The sequence below is a fragment of the Drosophila albomicans genome, chromosome 3 (genome assembly GCF_009650485.2).
Source record: "Drosophila albomicans strain 15112-1751.03 chromosome 3, ASM965048v2, whole genome shotgun sequence".
NCBI lineage: Eukaryota > Metazoa > Arthropoda > Insecta > Diptera > Drosophilidae > Drosophila > Drosophila albomicans.
Genome location: NC_047629.2, coordinates 22,137,229 through 22,159,328, shown reverse-complemented (window position 1 = coordinate 22,159,328; position 22,100 = coordinate 22,137,229). Strand labels below are relative to the sequence as shown.

The 22,100-nt window shown below is 39.6% G+C and overlaps 1 protein-coding gene across 6 annotated transcripts; it reads right to left on the bottom strand.

Moving 5' to 3' along the window:
- Positions 1 to 574: 574 nt before the first annotated feature.
- Positions 575 to 21,999, bottom strand: LOC117571894 (dystrobrevin beta). Of its 6 annotated transcripts, none has more exons than XM_052005378.1 (10): positions 21,378 to 21,999; positions 6,076 to 6,422; positions 5,889 to 5,974; positions 5,027 to 5,823; positions 4,321 to 4,960; positions 3,421 to 3,531; positions 2,904 to 2,954; positions 2,277 to 2,594; positions 1,663 to 1,706; positions 575 to 1,326 (listed from the first exon to the last, which is right to left on the bottom strand). In XM_052005378.1, exons 2-10 carry the CDS (start codon positions 6,411 to 6,413, stop codon positions 1,261 to 1,263), a joined length of 2,451 nt encoding a protein of 816 aa, XP_051861338.1. In that variant the 5' UTR covers positions 6,414 to 6,422; positions 21,378 to 21,999; the 3' UTR covers positions 575 to 1,260. The 6 variants fall into 6 exon arrangements, 5 of the variants coding, with proteins under 5 accessions (XP_051861338.1, XP_034110251.1, XP_034110253.1 ...); XR_004572483.2 differs by having other exon boundaries at positions 1,294 to 1,326; positions 2,147 to 2,594; XM_034254360.2 differs by lacking the exons at positions 2,277 to 2,594; positions 2,904 to 2,954 and having other exon boundaries at positions 21,378 to 21,996.
- Between the last annotated feature and the right edge of the window lie 101 nt (positions 22,000 to 22,100).

Here is a 22,100-nt window from a genome sequence, read left to right as displayed (position 1 = left end):
TTGGGAAAAAATGTACCAAAACTTCAGCTAACATAATGTTACTGCTTTGTTAGTAACATATGTACCAATGCAATAAAACCGGTTTGCGCTGCTCTGGCAATGCACGTAACATACGTTACGTTTTGAATAAACGGAAACATTTTCTTAGAGTTGTTTAAAATGTATTTTTATTTACTTTTCTTTTTTGTAATATTCTCCATTATTCAGTGGTTAATTATGTTTAATTTCTATAAATGTCTGTTTCCGTTTTGTTGATTTCTTTTTTCATCTTTCTGTGCTTTATGCATTGCGATTATATTGTATAACATTTTGAATGAATGCATATTTTAAATCGATAATAATAATATAAATAGTATCGACATGACACTGTTCAAGTTGAGTTTTAACATTGGTTTCCTGGATGTCGTATAACGTCTAAAAACTTGATGTAAATACAAATACTAAAAATTAAACTCAGCGTCTAACATAAAATTCACGATTCCCAAAAATATTGTGTAAACTTTGGAAAGTTTTTCTAGTTATGTTATATTAACTCCGCATAGTTCCTGGCTAAAGATTGCATACTCGTATTGTTTTATTATTTTGTTTTTTTTTTTTTGTTTTAGTAATTATCAGTTGAATCTAGATTTATATCGTATATCAAAGTGTTGTTTATTATTTATTGTTCTGCTGCTGTTCTGGGAGGGAAAATGACAGGAATCAGCATTTAGAATTTGATTTTTAGGTATTTCAACAAGTTGCTAGTTTTAAGTACATAAATGTTGTCTATATATAGTATTTTGTATTATGTGTTTGATTTTCATTTTGTTTGTTAAATATGTAATAAATAGTTGCACAACTTCCTCGTGCAATAAAGCGCGTTTAAAAAATCGAATAGCAAATTACGATTCATGGAGCTTAACTTAAAAAATGGATACGAGAGATTCTCGGAGATTTGCGACTTCAAATTCAAGTCTTTCCATCGTACAGATTTCCTGTGTCTGTCATACAATATAATTAAGTGTACGTATATAATGATTATAAGTAGGTTTCTTTTCTTCATCTTCATCAACTTTTTTCTGTTTATAATGCCCGCTAACATATACACCGCAAAGTGAAATAAATTAAAATGTTTAAGAGATAGTGTGTGTGTGTAGATAGGACTAAAGTAGTCAATAAATAAATTGCTCTAGATCAACATAAGATTTAAGTATAATAAAAAGCTAAGCGGGCTGCACCCGCCCGATAAACCCCAATAATCGTAGGTCCACACCAGATTGTTTAGTTCTTTTGTGAATTAAGACTCCATTGTGCAAACTGCTCCTGCCACTGGCTATTCGCATTTGCCTGTAAAATAGAATCACATTCAAATTAATACAATTGAATAGAGAATGAATAGATATGTCTAATATAGTGGGAATACCCAAAACTCTATACTGTGGCATGCAATATTCAAGAGTGAAAACCAAAAAGTATTTATTTGATTATTATATTAAGATACGTTGAAGTTCAACTCTTCCAAAAATAACTACACAAGCTATATAGATATTTGTTTGAGTGCATGTGTAAAAAAGAAAATCAAAAGGAAAATACAAAAAAAGAACAACAAGAACAACAACAACGATAGCAATAGATAATTATATCAATCAACATCAATTAGGATTTCATGGGGAAATCCGTTACCTTTTCATTCCATTCGGGATTATATGATTGAGATTCGTCGAAATCTGAAATTGTATCAAGGTGCACAAACATCAGTACTTAAACACACTCGAATCGTTAATCAAATGCTAATCCTTTTTGACTTTTAAAACGAGCAACCAACGTGATAAACAGTCTAAATACTCGCAGATACAGTTACATTTATAGTAGATACAAGATACCTTATTATCTAGATAGATTTATTTGAATGGTAATGTATCTCTGAGAATGCTTGGAGAGTGGACAGAGAATAGAGAGAGAGAGAGACCGAAAAATTGAGATAATGGAGTCGATATTCGCCGATTGAATAGATGTAGTTGAATTAACTAATCATCAGTTCTCAAACATATCAAATTTTCAGGAGAGATCCAAGGAGATGAGATCGCAACGAGACTACTTGGTTGAGAGATGATTCGATCTAGAGGCAATAATATTGTAATAAATTGGTAAACTTGATATATTTTACCTGAACGATGTGTGTGTGTAAAACCTACAAACTGGATTACATTTTATGTATGACGCATATATTCAGATATTGAGACTATATTTCATAATGTAAGCGTGCATTATCAACTGCAGTTCATCGATTGTCTCACCGATCTCGTGCAGTGCCGGAAATCCGGCCTGATCGTCGTCAATGAAGAGCTCGGGATGATGACGATAGCCGAGTATACGATTCACCTGAGACTGCTCATCGCTCTGGCCAAAATTGTAGTCGAATTGTATGGGCGACAAGAGCTCATCATCATTACAAACATTGACATCATTAAAGGGATCAGCAGGAGCAGCAACGGCGCCCTGGCACTCGTAATCCTCGCCAGCGCAAAAGCTTTGCTCGTACACCTGGCAATTGCAGTCAGAGGCAGAGCCAGCAGACGATGTTGGGGACTCGCCGCCCTCAATGTGGCGATACTCTTACGAGAGAGCATGGGGTGGTTTTGGTGGTTGCGTTGGATGATTAGGTGGTGCATACAAACAAAGGATGAAAATTATAAGCAACGACAACGACACAAACTGAACATCAACTCAACATTTGCAGCATTTTTTCTTATGCCGTCTATTTGGGAAATAATCTAAAATCACAAAAAACAAAGTCAAAAAAACGAAAAACAAGTCAAATAAAAGACAACGAGAGCGCCACTTGGGAGGGGGGACAAATCTGGTTTGGATTCGCAGTAGAGGTCGAGAGATCGTTGTTGGAATCGGAGTCGGCGATGACTTACCCAACGGCAGTATGAAACGCGCCTGTGCCAAGGAGTTTGTTGTTCCTTGTCCTGTAAAACACACACAAGGCCAAGACACACACGCAAAAAGAAAGCACACACAGAACACATAGATAGAGAGAGAGAGACATGTTAAGCATATAGAGAACATTCCATTTAAGGGTATGATCAAGTGGTGATCGGCGGATTTCAATTGCTGGTGCGTTCTAGCAGCTCTAGAAGCGGTGTTTTCAACTACTTTGGGTGCCATAACATAACTAACAGCTCTAGAAGCCTCAGTGTGCAGTCAGCAAGTGCAATATTCCAATATTTGTATATAAATATTATATATTTAATATTTTTTATATAAAAAGCATCTGGTTCAGGAGGAGCAACAGCAGAGCAGAGGATTCAGCAGAGATTCAGAATGAAAAAAAAAAAAATTATAGAGAGCGAGCGGGTAAGTAATATTTTGATTCGATTGATTGACTGATTGATTGTGGCAGTTTGTTGATGTGCGATAATCCCGGCGATTTACCTGCATTCAAATCGCTGACCATCGTCGATATCGCCGATGTTATGTTGTCGGCTGCTTCATTCAGCTCCGCATCGGCATTTGGATTAGCACTGCCCATAAGTGGCGGTGGGGCTGTGTGAAGCCATATACATATAAAGCGAGAGATTTGTTTTACGGTGAACTGAGGCTGTGTGTGAACTTCACAGAGAAGTGCAGTCGTGTCCCGAATCAAACAAATTTTGAATACAGCCAATCAATCAAAACTTTCGCTCAACACTAATATTAACAATATAAGCAATGATTATCCTTAGTTTTAGGAGATAATTTCGAATGAAATTGAACCATTCAATAAGATTGCTTAAGCGATTTACAGACTGTCTGATCTTGGACAGTTTACAATACTTAAAAGTAAAGATCTATTTGTTAGTAAACAGTGAATATAAGAAATCAAATTTGATTCTATTGCGATTTTTCTTTTGGGCAGTCAATCGAAAGTTTACATTTTCTAAACACTGTTAATTTTGAATCAACCAATTTTGCTTTTAAGTTTATTTAATTTGTCAATTTAAATTTAAATTGAATTTCAAATTGCGTTGCTCTTTCTGAGTTATACTCTCGCTCGTGACACGCGTGCACCTCCCAAGTGAAGTGTGTGAAGTGGTGGATCAGTGGCTTAGTGGCGTGTGTGAGAGTTGCGGTGGCGTTCAGTGGAGAGCGGTGGTGTTCAAGTGTATTATTGGTTGATACGTATTTTGTATTTGTTGTTATTTATCAAATAGAGTGGAGAATATACGTTACATATTAGACAAGTTGATTTGGATAAGCCTAACAATCAAACCTAAACAAAACTCAACATGATCGCATTGCCCTCGCCTCCCAGTTAAGATGTTGGTTAATCTCATCCTGCTTTCGGATACTTACTTGCACTGCCATTGGCGGCAAAGGCGCTGCGCATATCGCTGCTAATCTGATTGAGCTGCTCCAGTTGACTCTGGCTGAATGGAGCATGGCCGGGCATGCCCGCCGCGGCTTGTTGCGACTGCTGAGCCTGCAGCAGTTGTTGCTGTGTCGAGCGCAGCATCGGATGCTGTTGCATTTGCTGCAGCTGCTGGGCATGCAGCGCACTCATCGGCGATGTGCCCAACACACCGGCGCCAGCTGCAGCTGCATTTGCCGCTGCTGAGCCACCGCCGCCGGGCATAGGTGGAGATTTGCCCGAGCGAGGACTAGAATTGGGCGTCGAGCGTGGCGAGGCAGTCTGTTGATTCTTGAGCATACGCATTAGGCCCTCCAGCTGCTCCATGAGCTGTCGCCGCGAGTCCTGCAGCGCACCCAGGTGACCCTCGAGTTCGCCCTTGCGCTGGCGCAGTGCGCGTAGCTCGTTGATGAGCGCCGGATTCTCGGGCGCCATTTGCTCAGTCTCCTGCTGGCGACGCAGGCGCGCAATCTCACGCATAATCTCCTTGTTCTTGGACTCCAGCTGGGCGATGAGTTCGCGTTGCGCACGCGAATTGTCTGTGCCAATGGGCGTGATGCTCTCCGCATTAGGCATGTTCGAAGGCTGTAATAAACAGGAAAGAATAACATGAGATTAATGAATCATTTCTAGTTATACTCAAATACTCACTGCGCGATTCTCCTGCGCCAAGCGCGCTGCATAGCGGGCAATTAGACGATGCTCCTCATCGTTGGCCGAGGCGGCGGCCACACGTGACATTGTTGTGTCCAGGCTGCGTCCAGTGGCCCGCGAATCCAGCGTGCTGGAACGATCAAAGATGCCGCCATGCCCCGGTCCCGGACCGGGTCCATGCAAATGCCCCAACGCCGGATCGGAGAAACCGTTGTGCGATGGCAATGGCGATGGTGGCACAATGTGCGATAGATTGAGGGTCTTTTCGGGCTGGTCGGGGAATCGTGGCAACACTTGCGTCGTCTTCTCGGGCACGCATCGGAAGCTCTTGCGCAAGGAGTGACCAATCTGTTTGCTGGGCGACTTGTAGCTCGAGTACTCCTTGACCTCGTGATCGTTTTGGTGGTTCAGCGATGTCTTGCCATGCCAAAAGCACTCCTGGCACAACTGGTAGGCGTGACACCGCTGACAACGATAACGAAATCCAGTGAAGTTTTCCTTATGGCAAACAGAACAGATCGTCGGATGCACAATAGTCTCAACGGTGGCCAACCGATGCAGCAACGGCAGCCAAACGAGACACGATGGTCCCGGTTCAGACATAAGTGTTGCCATGAAATCGTTCACTGTGACCTTATTCTCCGCCGGAAAGATCTCCTCCTCAAGTCCCTCCTTGTAATGGAATGTGGGTGATTCATAAACAGCAGCGGGCAATGCCAGCACTTCGCGCAGAAACTCGCTCAACTTCCAGGCCACCAATTGGCCAGCGCCATCGGAAATCTGTGAAAAGATATCTGTCAAAAGAAAGGGGTTTGAATTTAGTTTATAGTTGTCTCTTTTAAGTAATCACTACTCTTACATCTGAGCTTATCCACCAGCTTGCCAGAGCACATGGTAGCCAGGGCCACTTTAATGGAAAACACACGAATTTTGCCCGAGTTGTCACTGCAATTGATAGAAATGATTAGTAATGCTATTAAGAGTGCTGCAAAAGATCATTTAATATCAAAATTGTAGTGTCTTAAGTAGTATAGCTTAGCACTCACGTTGTGTATGCGGCCAGCAGCCAGTTGAGCAATAGACCCGCCTTGGAGTCCACGGGCACTTGCTGTGCCGTTGGCAGTCGCTTGTTCAGATTGTGATACAACGAGGAGACGAGTGTCTCCAGCCGCGCGACGCTCACCTCGCTCTGTGGCTCAAGCGTGTTCAGGCCATTCTCGCGAAATGCTTCAATGACATTCCAAATGTCCACCAAATGCAAATTCGTGGACTTCTGTATGTAGCGCAACTTGGAGGCAGTGCGATAGGATGCGAAACGTATCGAATCGAATGTCTGTAGCCGCAAATCCTGCAGTATGGCCACGCGTGGCTCCAGCTCCATCATGTTTCAACTCTGCAATAAGCCAAACAAAAGCGAGAGAGAGACAAATAAGCAACCATTTACACGCCTCCAATTCACAAACAACTGTTAATCAGTTGGATTGCACATCTCAAAGATGCAACAGACTGTGTGATAACGACCTCGTTTGCTTCATTTACTCTACTCTATGAGACCCTTTATTTGCGCATTGAATTTCGCAACAATTATTCTAAATATATCTTGTGTGATGACCGCATTTGAATTGAGTTTATTATAAAGTTGGGATAGATGAGATACCTTAAACTGTGTATATCTTCTTTCAGCAATTGTGGAAGAGTTCATAGCAAATTTGGTTGGGATCAAATGAAAAACTTTGAAGTTATTCAAGAGCTATGGATGTTTGGTCTAATTGCTTAGGTTGACAATATGGTATTTATAGTCGAGCACACTCGACTGCAACTTTGTTATTTGTTAAAGGTGACATGCTTGGAGTTAACGTACATTAAGTCGGTCAAAATCTCTATTATGAGCAACTACATTTCTAAGGACTTTCAGAAATAGAATGAGCAACCTTTATATTTAACTCAGGTGCAGCTTATCAGCTTATGTCAAGAAATGCTTGACTTTGCTTAGCCCAAATGTTGTTCATCTAAGAAGTAATTATAGATTAGTTATTGCGACGCTGAGATACTCTTTCGTAGTAAAGTCCAGCACATGATTAGATATGTAATTTGGCTCAACGTTTTCGTTAGTCTTAATATGTGCATAAAAGTTGGCGTAAATATCATAATCTCATGCTTGAGAACTATCATAAATTGAAATATTTTATGAACTTTCGCCGGTTGTCTTCAATTTACGGGTGTGTCTCGTGTATTTTATGGGGCTTAAAGATGGCCTCCTTTATAGCTTAATGCGAACGCTGTCTCTTTCTGCTCGCGCTCTCTATCTCATTCTCTCTCTGCCACCTCTTTCCAATGGCTTGCGCGCTCTTGCTGTAAACATGTTGTGGGTGCTTATAAACATGTGTATACGGAATATTTAATTAACGCATAAATAATAACGCTTATGTTGCTCTTCTCTCCCACTCTCACACTCCGTCGGGCTTTGCCACGAGCAGCCGCAATCCCAGAGCTAACTGGGTCATCAGGCGACGGCACACAACGAGGACATCGCCGACAACATCATCAGCTTTGTGCCATAAACATCAGCCGCAACAAGGCGACAGCGATTGGCAAAAGGAGCATCCCAAAGAGAGACCCAGAGAGAGAGATAGAGAGAAAGAGACTGGCAAACCAATCCAACAGTTTCCTCCAACGGATTGTCAGCACTTCTAGAGGGAATACGCCACCAACCTCCTTCGACTCCTACGCGCACTTCCGCTTGTGTGTCGACTGTCGACTGTCGACTTCCCCGTGCTCAACACAATGCCGCATTTTTTTATTACATATTCCATTGTCACGAGACAGAGCATCGTCTGTCGTCTGTCGACTGGCTGGCGACACAACCGCACACACGCCTGATCCCGACCGAGGCCGAGACCGAGGCAATCTCCCTGTGGCAGAGCCAAAAGAGCAATCTGCTGCTGCCTTTGGCCATCCACATTGCTCGTGCCTTCCGTTTGCCATTTTATTAACCCGCCAAAGTTTTAAAATCATTTAAATCATTTGTAATCCGCTTTGAAGAACCAATTAATCGAAGCGGATCCGTTAGGGCGCCGCTGCTCTGGCAGCTTTTGTCGACTCGGCTCGTTTCCAATTCCAAATCTCTGTTTGCTCTCCAGTTGCAGCAGCAGTTGGCAACGGTGGAATTGTGTCCCCAAAGGCGTCCCGAGGCCCATTGGCAGTGTCACCAAAAGTGTCGGCCATTTATTATGTTGTCTTTTTGCATTATTTGTGATTCACACATCAGGACGGGTTGCGGACGGACAGACACAGGATATTATCCTGCTGAATGAGTGTGTGAACATAACTCATCTTTGCAGAGCGTCAGGCCGATGTTTTAACCGCTTGCACAGTGGTGCAAAAATATACAAAACGAGCAACAGTTTGGGAGAACTTTTCAGCTTGGTTTGTAACTAGTCTTGCAGTTGAATAAGTTTATTACGTATACGCAATGTATAACTTCTGCGAGTCAAAATACTCAATAATATGTAAATACTACTATTTATATTACAGTTCATAATATCACTGAAGTATGTATAAACATATATTATAAAGTTAACTTTGACCAATGTGTCTTACAACAATTAAGCAAGGAAAGAGACAGAGAAGCTTGTGTGGGAGGAGCTTTAGATGTAAAGCGCTGTCACTGCTAATTTAAATATTATCTTTGTTGTCTCTTCTTTTCGTCCCACCGGGAATACATTTCTAATAATAAACTTTTGTGTTATACATAATTGAACACAAAAGTTCGCAGCAATAATTACAATGAATACAAAATATTATCACTGTAATCTTTTGTGTTCTTAGTTTGCATTCTATTAATAAAACATTGTGATGTACATAAATTAATATATGTAAATATTTGAAATTCGTTCGAAACATGACTCAGAAATATTGCGTGATTTATTTATGAATCAATTTTGAACCGGTTTAGGCGCTATATACGTCGAATACTTCGCATTTTATCTAGCGCTTGTGACTCACTTTCGATCCGATTCATAGAATTCTGCTTGTATTATTCTCACAATGAAAGTATATTTATATATAGTATACTTCCATTCAAGAACTACCCTCTTAAGCTGATATTTTTTTTTGCATATATACAACTTTTCAGAGTTATTTCCCCAAGTTTCAATGTGTAATATGAAGTAAGCAAGCTCAATTACACTGCTGCTTACACAACACAACAATGGATTCTTTAGAATTTTCATGAGTATGGAGCGTGTTTTCTTCTTCCTTTTTGAAGAGCCTGGGCCCAGTGTCTGCCTTGGCATCAGTGTCAAATTTGCTGTAGATGAGGACGGCACGTGATGACGCATTTTAGGGGGAGCCCGGGGCACGGGACACGAGGCACAGGGCAGACAGCGCGGCACAGTAAAAGCATAGTTGACAGAAGGCAACGGAAATAACGTACAGCCAGAGGACATAAAGAAACAGCAAGCGAGACGGGGATGAGGACATTTAAACAGGATTCTTCATTTAAATGCTGCTTTACTTCTCATATTTGCTGACGCAGAGCGAAGCGCACACACACAGAGAAAACGAGTTGACAACGACGGCCGCGCCCAGCAGAGAAGTTATCAGAGGACAGGACTCGAACAGGACAGGACAGCGTCCTGCCACAGAACTCAAACACAGGACAGGATAACAGCCAATCAACGTTCAGTGCATGTCCAAAGTGGAATTCAATTTCGAAAACAGCGAAACCCCAAATGACATCGTTCAACTGAGTTGACGACGAGCAGGATGACGCCTCGCCGAGATGACTCATAAGCAACTACTGATGATGGACCCTGAACTGAAATGGAGCATGGACAGTTCGACATACATACATACATTTGTAAGGACACATACAGCAGATTCGTATAAATATGCACAGACATATGGCGAGGACAGATGTGGGCCAGGCCAGCTAAACAACATATCACAATACACATACAGATGTATTGTACACACACACACACACACACATGTGCAATCATCACACACCAATGCAACTGCAGCGTGTGCTGGCTGCATCTTGGAGCCCGAAAAATGAATGAAGGACGAGAGCTACGAGCTGTGTAAACATTTGCGCACAAAAGTATGCAACGAAACCTGGCTGAATTATTTCGAGTTTGGCAACGTCGACAACGATGAGGATATGAGCATGAGGATGAGGATGAAGCTGGGCAACGTTAGCGACTATGACCACGATGGCAGCTGCTGCTCCTGTGCAAGACGCATTGCGCAGTGCCGGCAGCAGGCAGCAGGCAGCAATTGGAGGGCGATTTTGGGAGGCGGCTTCAAGAGTCGCCCAGAGCGACAACATCCTGCTGCTCTCGTGTCTCGTGTGTGCAGCGAATGTGTAAGTGTGTGTGTCTATGAGTGTATGAGTGTGCTGCTGTGCGTTTCAAGTAGCCACCTCAGACAGTGGCACATATTGATTTATGCACTGCATAAAAACAAAAGCTTGCAGGCAAATCATAATTTATATTGCTGACGATAGCACAAATGTTAAGTGTTGCAAAAAACATTTAAAAGCGATACGGAAATGAATACATATAATGACAGTTGCAGTTTTAAGTTCTCGACAGAAGCATTTCAATTTACCTGTTAATGAATTTTAATTAAATGTTAAAGAAGACACTAATATGCTTTATTATATGTTTGAATTCAATTCAATGAAATCATCTTATGTAGGAATGTTATCTTTACTTATTCAACTCAACCTTTAGGGCTAATCAAGCACACCTTTTTAGAAATGAAATGCCGGGTATAACAACCCCATTGGGAATTGTGCTTTAATTAAAGCAGCTGCATATATTTATACGTTTTAATAATAAGCAGCTTATTTCCCGTTGAAAGTCGTGCAATTATGTATTATAAATGCGCGTAAACAGGCAGTAAAAACGTTTGCGAATGGCTCACAAAACGCAATTGGTAAAAAGAAATGCTCCACCAGAGAGTAATCTAAGAAGTTTGGCTATTTAACTTTGCCGTCAGTTTCTTTCAACCACTGTGCTTGCTGTTCTCGCTGTTCGGTCTGATAGTAGTTGGCTGGCATTTTGGTTGGGTTTGGTTTGGTTTTGGCCTTCCCACAAGGCTGACCGCTTGTTTGCTCTTCGCTCACTTTAGCATTTGTGTCAGTCCCGAGATTTGGTGAAAACCGCAACAACAAAAGCAAAGAAAAAAAAAAACAAACAGAGAAAAGCTCGAAAGCGCAGCTCCATATAAAATTAAATTCCGTTTGCCATTCGGCTAGGGATTGAAATAAGGATAAGTGTGCGCTTATCTCCAACAGCAGCGGCAGCTGACGAGGATTGTAAAATTGCATTCAAATTGAGTTCGTGGTATTTATATCGCCATTGTTAACACGGCATCAAATGTGTGAATAATGCGAGTAATAAATATAAATAGCAAAGTAAATATGTAAATGGATTTAGTGGCACTATTTACATGATTACTACCAACATGTATATTCAGGTAGCAGAGGGAAAACTTTTCCAATACGAGAAGTTTCAGCGAGTGTCGCCTCCGACACTTTTCGCTCTCTCACTCTGACAACTTTGATCAAACAAAATGCGGAACTTTGCTCATCATAAAATGCCAAGTGCATGTTTAACCTCATTACGAGTCATCCTCCCCCCCTAAAGAAATAAGGTCAAAGGTGACGAGCGGATATGCAAGAAACTTTGCCCAAGATGATAATGAGCCAAGGCAATGCGCAAATAGGTCGTTGATTAAATGAAAGTCATGTGTGTTATGTGCGAGAGTGTGTGCGTAAGGAATTCAAATTGATTCGCTGTGGGAATTGTTAAATGTTGCCTCTTCGGCATTCCCAGGTGAACGGCACTTTGGCTACTTTAAGCTCAGTTCTTCGCACAATTTACGAAAAAAAAGTTGCAACCGCATGGGGTAAAAAAATGAAAAATGGCTGGCTGAAAGCGTCCTTAAGCGCAGCAACAACAAACAAGCAACCTGGGAAAAGCGCAAGGATTGGAGCAACACCAAAAACACCAACAGCAACAACAACAACTGTGGTTGGAACTCTGACTTGTTGGGCACCTGCATCAAAAGATTTCCAAAGTTTTTGGCCTCAACGCAAAAAAAAAAGTTGCAGCCGCTTTTGCAGCGCCAAGGCACGATTCCTGTGTGAATCCTAACCAATTCCGTCCATAACCAACTTCCTCTAAGCCCAACTTTCGCCACCCTTTCCCTTTCCCTTGCCCTGGAGCTAGCGTGCACGGCAAATCAAAGGCACAACAAATAGACGACGACGACGATGGTGAACAGACGAACACAACGATGATGATAACTGGCACATAATTCGGAATTCCTACCTGGTAGTCGTCGGTTGTGGAGAGAAAACGTTCCGTTTATTCCGTGTTAATTCACCTTTCCCCATTGGGAAATGAAAAATGCGACCACAGCAAACGTAAGAAAAAAACTAAGGGGGCGAAAACATCGCCAGACAAAGACTGCTGCTCAACTGGGAGTATACCAAGTTTAAGAAATATATATACATTCATATATATGTATATATTTTTAAAGCTAATTTGCTTAAAGAGCCATCGCATGCAGCACTTTGATTCACGTAGAGGTTATTCCCTTATTCAAGCTGAAGAGAAGCATACACTATTCTGTTTCTCTATAGGCAATTGGGATACAATAGAAACACAGTACATGCAGATATATAGTAAAGACATTATTTAGTTATGTTTATAGAAACTAGTTAGTACCTAAGCTGATATGCTAAACACAAAAGCTAATCGTTGAATTCTTATGTTTAACACATATTCTCTTAAAGAAAGTTTAATTATTAATTCCTAATTCGACTCAACACTTTTTTTCAACCATTTTAAAAATTTACTTCAGTTTTAAATTTTGATTACTTTTTAATACATTTAACGTTTATCGTAAGTAATCAATCTATAATACAAAGTTCATGTGGAACTAAAGTTTCAACTGAAAAAGTTGAACATATTTGAATACCATTTAAAAATTGAATAAGTCACAAATGAAGAAATAAAAGTCTTTATTTGAATATTGGATTTTATTATCTTCAATTTGAATGCATTGTTCGCAGACTTAATATGCTATTATCATGCCCCTTTAAAAAGCATATCATCTGCTCTTTTAATCATTAAACTCATAACTCTTAGCAACTCACAATAATAAATAAATTAAAATGTAAATTGTAATTCAGTGACGACTACAGAGTATCTGTAAGTCAGTCACAAACGTGTTACTCACTAAAAAAAATAAGTTGCTGCCTTGAATAAATGAAAAGTGCGCCCATAAGTGAATTTAGTAAATAATATTTAAATTAAATTAAATGCGAGCTAATCATACCCCACAGAGCAACGCATGAGTAGAGGTATTAGCAACAGCAGCAGCTACCAAGCACAATAACAACAACAACAACAAACACAACAATCATCAGCATTGCATGTCAAGCAAGAATGATAATCGAAAATTGCCAGGCCGTGCAATAACCTTTTGTTTTTCTCTCATGTCGGCCCGACGGTAAATTGTGGAAACGCAAAGAAAGTCGGAAAAGCTGCAGAGAAAATCGCTTTTCATCAGCAATCAGAAATGTGCAACTGCAATTGCCACATGCACACACACACACATACACACACACACTCTAATACATCCAACGAGCTAATTGAAAAGTGAGGCAGAGAGAGAGAGAGAAAGAAAGAGAGAATGACTTGGGCTCTGGAATTGAAATTCAGCTCCATTAGTCATGTTTAAACGTGTCCTAATTGATTGGTAGTGTGAGAGTTGGGAACACCTCGAATACTTAATTATGGAAAACCACTATAAAATTAGTTCATGAGCAACAACAGCCAAACTTGCTAACACACACACACTGACAAAAGAAAAACTAAACACAAGCCAAAGAATGGACTAAAGTGAGAAGGAGCAGGAGGAGGAGAAGGAGAAGCAGAAGAAGGCCAGGAAGTTCTGTGCCAGTTAGAGATGCCAAAGCACGTCATCGTCCTCCGTCAACACATAGCAAGTGCTTGCTTACCAAAGGGATAAATGGAAGGAGAGAGTCAGGGAAAGAAAATAAGAAAGGCAGCGAGAAACAGAGAACGGGACTGGGAGCAGTGTAATTATGCACAGAAATGGGAGCATCGTCAGACGGACAGTTGACTTGGCTTTGAGTCGAGGTTTGAGTTTGGGTTCTGGACTGGGGTTTAGTTCGTGCTACTCAAGTAAACTCTACAGTGCGGATAATGGAAAATGCACATTCCGTCAGGCAGGACGAGCGACGAGAGACGGCCACAAAGCAGCGTTACCGTTAGGCGACAGCCCAAGGATTAACACAGAGTGTCGCTTGCTGAAGTGCAGCGACCGCTTTAAAGGCGCAACATAAAAGTATTTCTAGGCGAAACGCCACTTGACAGTGTCAGGAATTCAGCCGCAGTACAGCGCATACATAAATCAGCTGCATACCATTTGAAACAACGCTACACTCGCAGAAATGCAACTGGAAAAAGCTGAAAATCATGAGCGAAATTTACATAAAACTCTGAAAATCTCTTTGAATTTCTAAACATAAATAATAAAGACAATTTGAATTGATATACAAATTTGTTAACTTAAAATACTTTTAAAACTTTCCTACAACTTCTATTCAATTTAAGAAAAGTTTTAAGGAAATTGACTTAAGATTTTACTATTTAAATTTCATGGAATATTTAATAGAAAATTGAAATTTATTTCTTCAACATACAATTGGAAAAAAACAAACATCGTAAGTAAAATTAATAATTATAAATACTCAGTAAAATTAGACAATAAATAAATAGGATGAAATCATATTTGGTAGCCAAGGAAAATATCTTAACGTCTTCTGGAGTTCGTTAAATTATTTGTTGTGTTCCAAACCTCTTACTAAATTAATTATTATAAATTTTTCTCAGAGTTTGGAAAAATCTAAATAGAAATTGATATGTTTATTACCTAAGGGAATACAACTTTTTTTCCTCCCGCAGAAAAGTCACAATTTTGCAAAATTGTCTAGGGAATTCTAGCAATCTTAAACACTTATTGAATTATTTGTGTTATTTGTTATGGAATCTTTATCAAAATGAATCTGTTTATAATGCGATGAAAATACCGCTATTGCTTTGCGTTTTTCTCAAATTTCAGTTATTCTATTTTGACGATTGATTGATTCTCGTTAAAGTGTCACCGTCAATGAGATATGAGTTCAAGCCCAACACCTGCTGTTGTAAAATGGCTCGTGGTACGCCCACATTGAAATTTACATCTAGCATTCCATACAGACTGCTTTAAGGTGAGTTCAGGTTACAAAAATATATGCACACTGCTATGCAAATACACACAGTACAGTACTCAACTCGGTAAATGAATGCACTCGAAAATGCCAAACAAATGACGTAGTCCAGAGCAGATAATATCCGTACTTGGCATTGCACTTATTAAACATATAGTATAAACAGGCCCAAAAGGCGTGACAACTTCTCAAATTATCGCACAACAAAACTAATAAATTAACAAATAAAGCTGTAAGCATCGAAAAGTCTCTGGGGGGCTTTTCTATTGATCAGCATTTAAAATTAGCCCAGTTGAATAATTATTTGGCTTTCGAACATTTTGCAAAACAATATTATTAATGTTAGATTTGGACCCAGTCACGCCTATTTTTGTTATTAATATACAATGATGATGAGCAGAACGTGCGATTTAGGGAAAACAACACAAAACTCAAAGTTTTTAATGACATCTCTTCTCTCATGTTCTCGCTCTGTTCGCATCTTTAAAACCTGAAACTATGTAAGGTTATGATAACGTCAAGCATCTCTCGATAAGGCAGCAACAATCTGATGAGTCAACACACATAGAAAGTAGACAACAAAATATGATATAATATTAATCTTATGACGGCTCAAAAGCATTTGCTTATACTTTCATAATGATTTATTTTCAAATTAAACGCCTCATAAAAATACCCAAGATTATTTCGTGACAACTAAGAAATTATTTCTCGAAATATTTAAAAAGTATTTTTAATGGAAAGTGTATTGGGCATTAACTATGTCATAGCTCGGAGCTCGGATGTTTATAGATCTGGTGCCATATATCGCATAAATGTATATAGAAACAAAGTTCAGAGATTTGTGAACCGAACAGCTAATTGTTTAAACAAGTTGCAAAACAAAAACGGATGGCAAACATGCAAAAGCATTTTACATCAATACTCTAAAAGCCAACTGAAAAATTGCTATTGGCTCTTGGCGGGGGAGCAAAAAAGGGAACTACATAAATATGTGTTTTAAGACTCGGTATCGAGTGAGTAAAAGGGTGTTATAACTAAGTGGCAAGCCACAATTCGAGCGTATATAATACTTTAATATTGTTTAGCGGGTATTTCAAAGTCGTGCGCACTCAGCTATGCCATTCAAACTTTTTGTTTTGAATTTTGTGGAGCAAATAACTTGCGGCAGACGCTGAGCACTATAAATACACAAACTACTTCTCACTCTCTCTCTACATTTATATACTCGATGTATTTATTTGAAGTTGGAAACTGCATTCCCATTCCCTCAATGCAGCAGCATCATCTGCCCACGCACACATACACAATGTGGCAAGAACGATGACGACTGCCAAGTGGTCGATGCTGGCTGTTGGCGGTTTTTCGGGTCCCAAGTGGCTTACGACATGGAAGACAAATATTTTTACATTTTTGCCCGCAGCGTGGGCAGCTTTTCTCATTTAACGATTCATTATCATTCCGCAAAGGCAAAGGCAAAGAGCTACCCATTTTCTCTCTACGCAAGATTCTCGCATTTGCTTGCGACCGAGCGAAACCGAGTGCCAAGCCATAAAAGCGATTATCAGTGGAAACAAGTTGATAACGATCTGTGCAGCCAACGATAAGATACTTAGACTCTGAGCAGAAATTGCATAATGCTCACCGACATTAGATACAAGAGTTGAAGCAAATTTTCAACATACGATTCCAGCTACGACTTTGGCAATCAAAGGCGTGTCAATCAAATGCGCTATAACGAGGTAAACTGACAGCCCAGAAGGCGGGTCACAGGGAGCTGTAAACGCAGTCGAAGAGGTTGCGACATGCAGCAGACAAAGAGAGATAAAGAGAGAGACAGAGAGAGAGAGAGAGAGAGAATAAGAGACAGCCTGAGGCAATCAATGCGGGAAAAATGTCAAGCAAAGTTGAAAATATAGACGATTGCCAAAGCAAAGTTCCAGCACATTTTATTACCAATGCTCAGTGAAAGGGCAAACAACCTTGCAGAGAGTCCCATCACTTTGTCAATCGACATGTCGCATTGACAATGAAAGAAATAAATGAAATAAAATGAAAGAGATAAATTAGGTTATACTAAAAGGTTGAAAGTGATATTCTTATATATGACCTTATACGGTGTGTTCTTTGTCACATCTACATATATATGTTGTTATATATGATTAAGAATGTCCAATCTAGAATTATTCTATATTTCTTATTTCAATAACTTTTCAGCGTTCAATTATGAAATTTTCGAACATTTGAATAATAAATATACACTAAATTAAATTAAATTTATAATGATATTGGTATGTATGTAAGTCTGATAATTTCTATAAGACTTAAAATAATAGTAATTAGGTACTCATTTAGAATTTTAGATAGTCTTGTGTTATTTTCCTTACAGAATACTGTTGAATTTATAAAGATTCTTCGATCATAGAGGGAGCATAAAGCAATTTATTTTAATAATTACCAAATCATAATTATTTAATCAATTTTTTCTTTAGGAATTTTTCTGATAAGCTCAACTTTAATATGATTAAAAGATATTATTAATTTAAAAACTTTCTCTGTCTCTATTTTATTTTAAGTAAAAACATATTAATATTAAAGTTTTTTCCAGAAACATTTGTAATGCTTTAATATTTTTTGAAAATAAACCAAGATATTTGACAGTCGAGCATAAAAATGTATTAAAAAGTCGCCCAGCCGCACAGTTTCTTTCGTTTTTTTATGTCATTTACATAAATTCATAATGAGATTTAGAATGCAAACTGTGACAACGAACAATAAGTAGTTATATATCTGTTTGTGACATTATTGACCATGTCAAGAGTATTTGTCGAGAATGCCAAAGCAATCAATACCAATTAAATGAGAAGGCTGCATAACTATAGAGTACACCTGTCTCTCTGTCTGTTTGGCTGACTGCAAGCAATCATCGAGAAAACTGATTTCCGTACAACTCGAAACCGGAAAACCATTAATTACTTGATATAGTTTCAATGTTTACACATTTTGCGATCTTTATGCATTGTTTATAAGACAATCGATTTATGGAAGATGCAAATTTGTAATAACATCTGTGCAAACATTTGTATTTATTGTAATCAGCTCATTAAATGGGTTACTTTCATGTTCCATAAACCAGATGTTAAACATTGCTAAATGAATTGTTTTCATATGATTCTACAGTTGAGTGTAAGAGCTATCTAGGTTATTGTTTCAAGAGCTTTCGCAGCTATTGAGTAAATAAGTTGCTTTAAAGAATATGATTTGAGATTGTATTCATAGATTTCAAAGATGGTTTTAAGTTTAAATATAATTCAGCTACAATTTCTACTTAGACCTTTGAATAACTTTTGGACTGAATAATGTGCTTTTTGAAATATGCTAAATTGCTTAGCTCTCGGACGCTTTTATGTGAGCTATGTGTTTCATAAATACTTCAACATTTTTTTGGTAATGCACATTTTTTAACTATGTTTCCACTCGCTATCCGTGACTGCATCTGCTGCAACATTTATGTTGTCTGTTTGCACCCAACGAGCTGTCAGCATTTTGAGACTAATTGAAGTTGATACAAAATAGAACGAAATCTAGAATGCCGGTGACCGCAATAAAGTCTTTTGATCTAGTTTACAGATACAGAGCTACTGAAGAACTGAGAAAAATAATTGAAGAGGAGGACGGAAGACGAACGGAGTGCGGACGGAAACGTAACCATACTTTGGTACCTTCAACTAATTCTGTGCCAGCTGGAAAATTGTGCATTTTGAAATCTGGCAAAGAGGCAAGTAAAAGTAAAGAACATGCTCCACATATTTCATGCGACACGTTGTTGTTGAGGGCAGGAAACGTTGTGGAAAGCTAAATGAGGCGTGACATAGAAAAACAAGAACAAGACCAGAGTGGAGCACGCACAGAGAAACAGAGATGGACGGACGAACCACTTGGTAATTGGGAGCGCACCCACCAACGACGCCAACAACAACAACAACAATAACAGCAGCAGCAATAACAACAAAAGCCACATAAACATTCTTGCACAAATGAATTGTTACACACAAAAAGTCAGTGAGACGAAAGACAAAGAATATATTTGTGCGGTGAAAAATTGAAAATCTCATGAAAAGCGTCCAAAAGAAGCCGCCACAGCGCCACCAACACACAGAAAGAGAGGGCGAGTGAAAGAGCAAGCGAGAGAGAGAGAGAGAGAGAGAGAGACAGAACGAGCAATTGTGGGAGCTAGCAAAAAGAGGGTGACGGGTCACACAATTAACCCTTTTGGAGGCGCGAGGGCAATTCAACAATTGCTTTGAAGTCGCTTTTGTGTTGATGGCTTGTTGGGCTCTTAACTTGGCGGCGACTGTGGCCAAGAAGAGTGTGGTGACGTCGCCTGCGTTTCTCTGGCGATAGGTGTCTCTGTCGTCCAAGCTTTAACGAGCCACAATTGGAAATTGCTTTAATTAGTTTATACACAACAAGGCAAAATGCAATAAAATTAATCGTTTATGCCGTAATCGCATTCAACGTGCGCCTCCATCGCCTCCGTCTCTTTCTCTAAATCTGCTTTTGATAAATTGCATGGGAAGAGTGAGGGGAGAGAGAGAGAGGGAGAAAGGTGTGCATGGCCCATTGCCGAGACTCAATCATGTATGGCGTATGTACTGAAGACCGTTCCCGATTCCATTACAGCCGGCTTAACGAGATTGCCAGCTAGTGGAGCGTAAAGCTCACTCTCACCCTCCCCCTCGCGCTCACCTCCCCTGTTGCGATGTATGTTTATTTTTAGCGCACTTTGCCTACAGATTAAAGCCAGATTTAAAACGCTGCACAAATGTGATCCGCAGTCAAGTGAGCGATGAGAAATAAATATAATTTTAATAAATAAATGCGCCGCATTATTTGCCAGGTGATGCAGCTTAACATCCATGAGGGAAATCACAAGAAATGTTCGCCATATGGCCCACAACAGGGCGTAAACATATGGTCCACATTGTGATAACTTCCAATACCTAACACCCTACGCACACATCATCCACAAAGTGTGTATCACATTTAAATGTTACGAGTGCTACAAATTGAGCAACAAAGGTGTCAAACGCCTTTGCGCCGCAGCGTATTAGAAAATGCAAATCATTTCTGAACAGCGGCATTGAAAGTGAAATTTCCCATTATCAACTGGTCGCACAGACACACGTAAATGAGCGCACGAGTTTCATGATCGACCTAGGTGCAACAACAAAAACAAGCACTCGGTTCGCTTCGTTGGAAGCTCGGCTTTTGTTCGGCTCGTCTCGTCTCGGCTTAACTCTGGCTCTGATTCTGGGCACCTGCTGCTTGGTCGTGTCTGTCTATTAGCGGGCGTATTGCCCAGAATGATTCCCGATTTCCCTCCACACACTTCCCATCGTTCCCACCCCCAACCTATCACCTATGTTCTGTTGGTATTGCCTCATCATCATCCCAGCGCTTGGTCTCAGCAATGAGCAGCAGCAGCAGCAGCAGCCGCCGTTTTTCAAATGCTAAAATTGGCGATTAGTCAAAATGATGTCACCGAGTTATTTTGATTGTTTTTTATATACACACATACAAACGTATTTATTTATTTATTTTTTTTGCTTTGGTTTGGTTTGCTTTGCTTTTGGCATTTCAATGACTTCAACGGGCTAAGTTCATAAATTGGCTTGTTATTGTTTTTCCATTCGCCAAAGTGCTAAAGCTTAGTTGCAGCTTTCAGGCTGGAGAATAAGGACATGGAAGGGAAGCAACGGAATTTACTGATCAAATTAAGATTGAGAAGTTTGGAAATGTTGAATTCTGAAACCACTCTTTAGGTTACGACAAATTTCTATTTTTTTAACACCATTTTTGAAAAAACTGTTCTCCAAAGGAAAGTGGCGACGAGGGGGCCAAGGCATCTGCCAGCTGCTAAGTCGCAAATCGCGAGTTGCGACTTTTTATGAATGAACTAATCAATCCAACACAAAATACATAAAATCATTCAAATCCAAGTAGAGTTTTGCAATATAAATTGTTGTTTACCTTTGCGTATATATTTGTTGTAATCGGCTTGTGATGCGTCACTTTTTTTTGGCCCTGCGACAGATTTTTTGTGGCTCGCTGTTTGCCCTTTGCTTAAAAGTTGGGGTTATTGCTACTGCTTCTTCTTTCCTTGCGTACTTATGGTTGAGTGTTTTTTTTTTGTATATTTTTCACCTGCCGTTTTGTTTGATAAATTTCAATCTATATTTCACGGCTTAAGCGGTTTTTATTTTATGTGTGCGCCCTTTGCAATTGCGTTTGCTTTTAATCGTGTAAAATACGTTGACAGACAGATACAACTTCTGTTGCTGTTTTTTCGGGCTATCTTCTCGACTTGGTTTCGCAGCCCGAGACCGAGACACACACACACATAAGCACACGCACTTACACTCACGCACGGAGCAACGTCGTAAGCTGGGTTCACAAATGTAAGTTAATTAATACCTACAGTTTACTAACGTCTTTAATACACAATGCGCGTTCAACTTGCTTAATTCGATGTAAAGAATATCTTTCTTATCAACAAAAAATTTTGTTTACGCAGCGGTAAAAAACGTCGCCCGCTGCTGCTGCACTTGACTACTTTCAACCACCGACTAGTCAGTGTGACCAGTTCGGCGAAAGCACAAAAATGATCCAGCAAATTTAGAATACATTTTATACTTTTAGTATATTACCAACTGCCAAATAAAACATATAATATACTAAATAGTCGGTTACTTG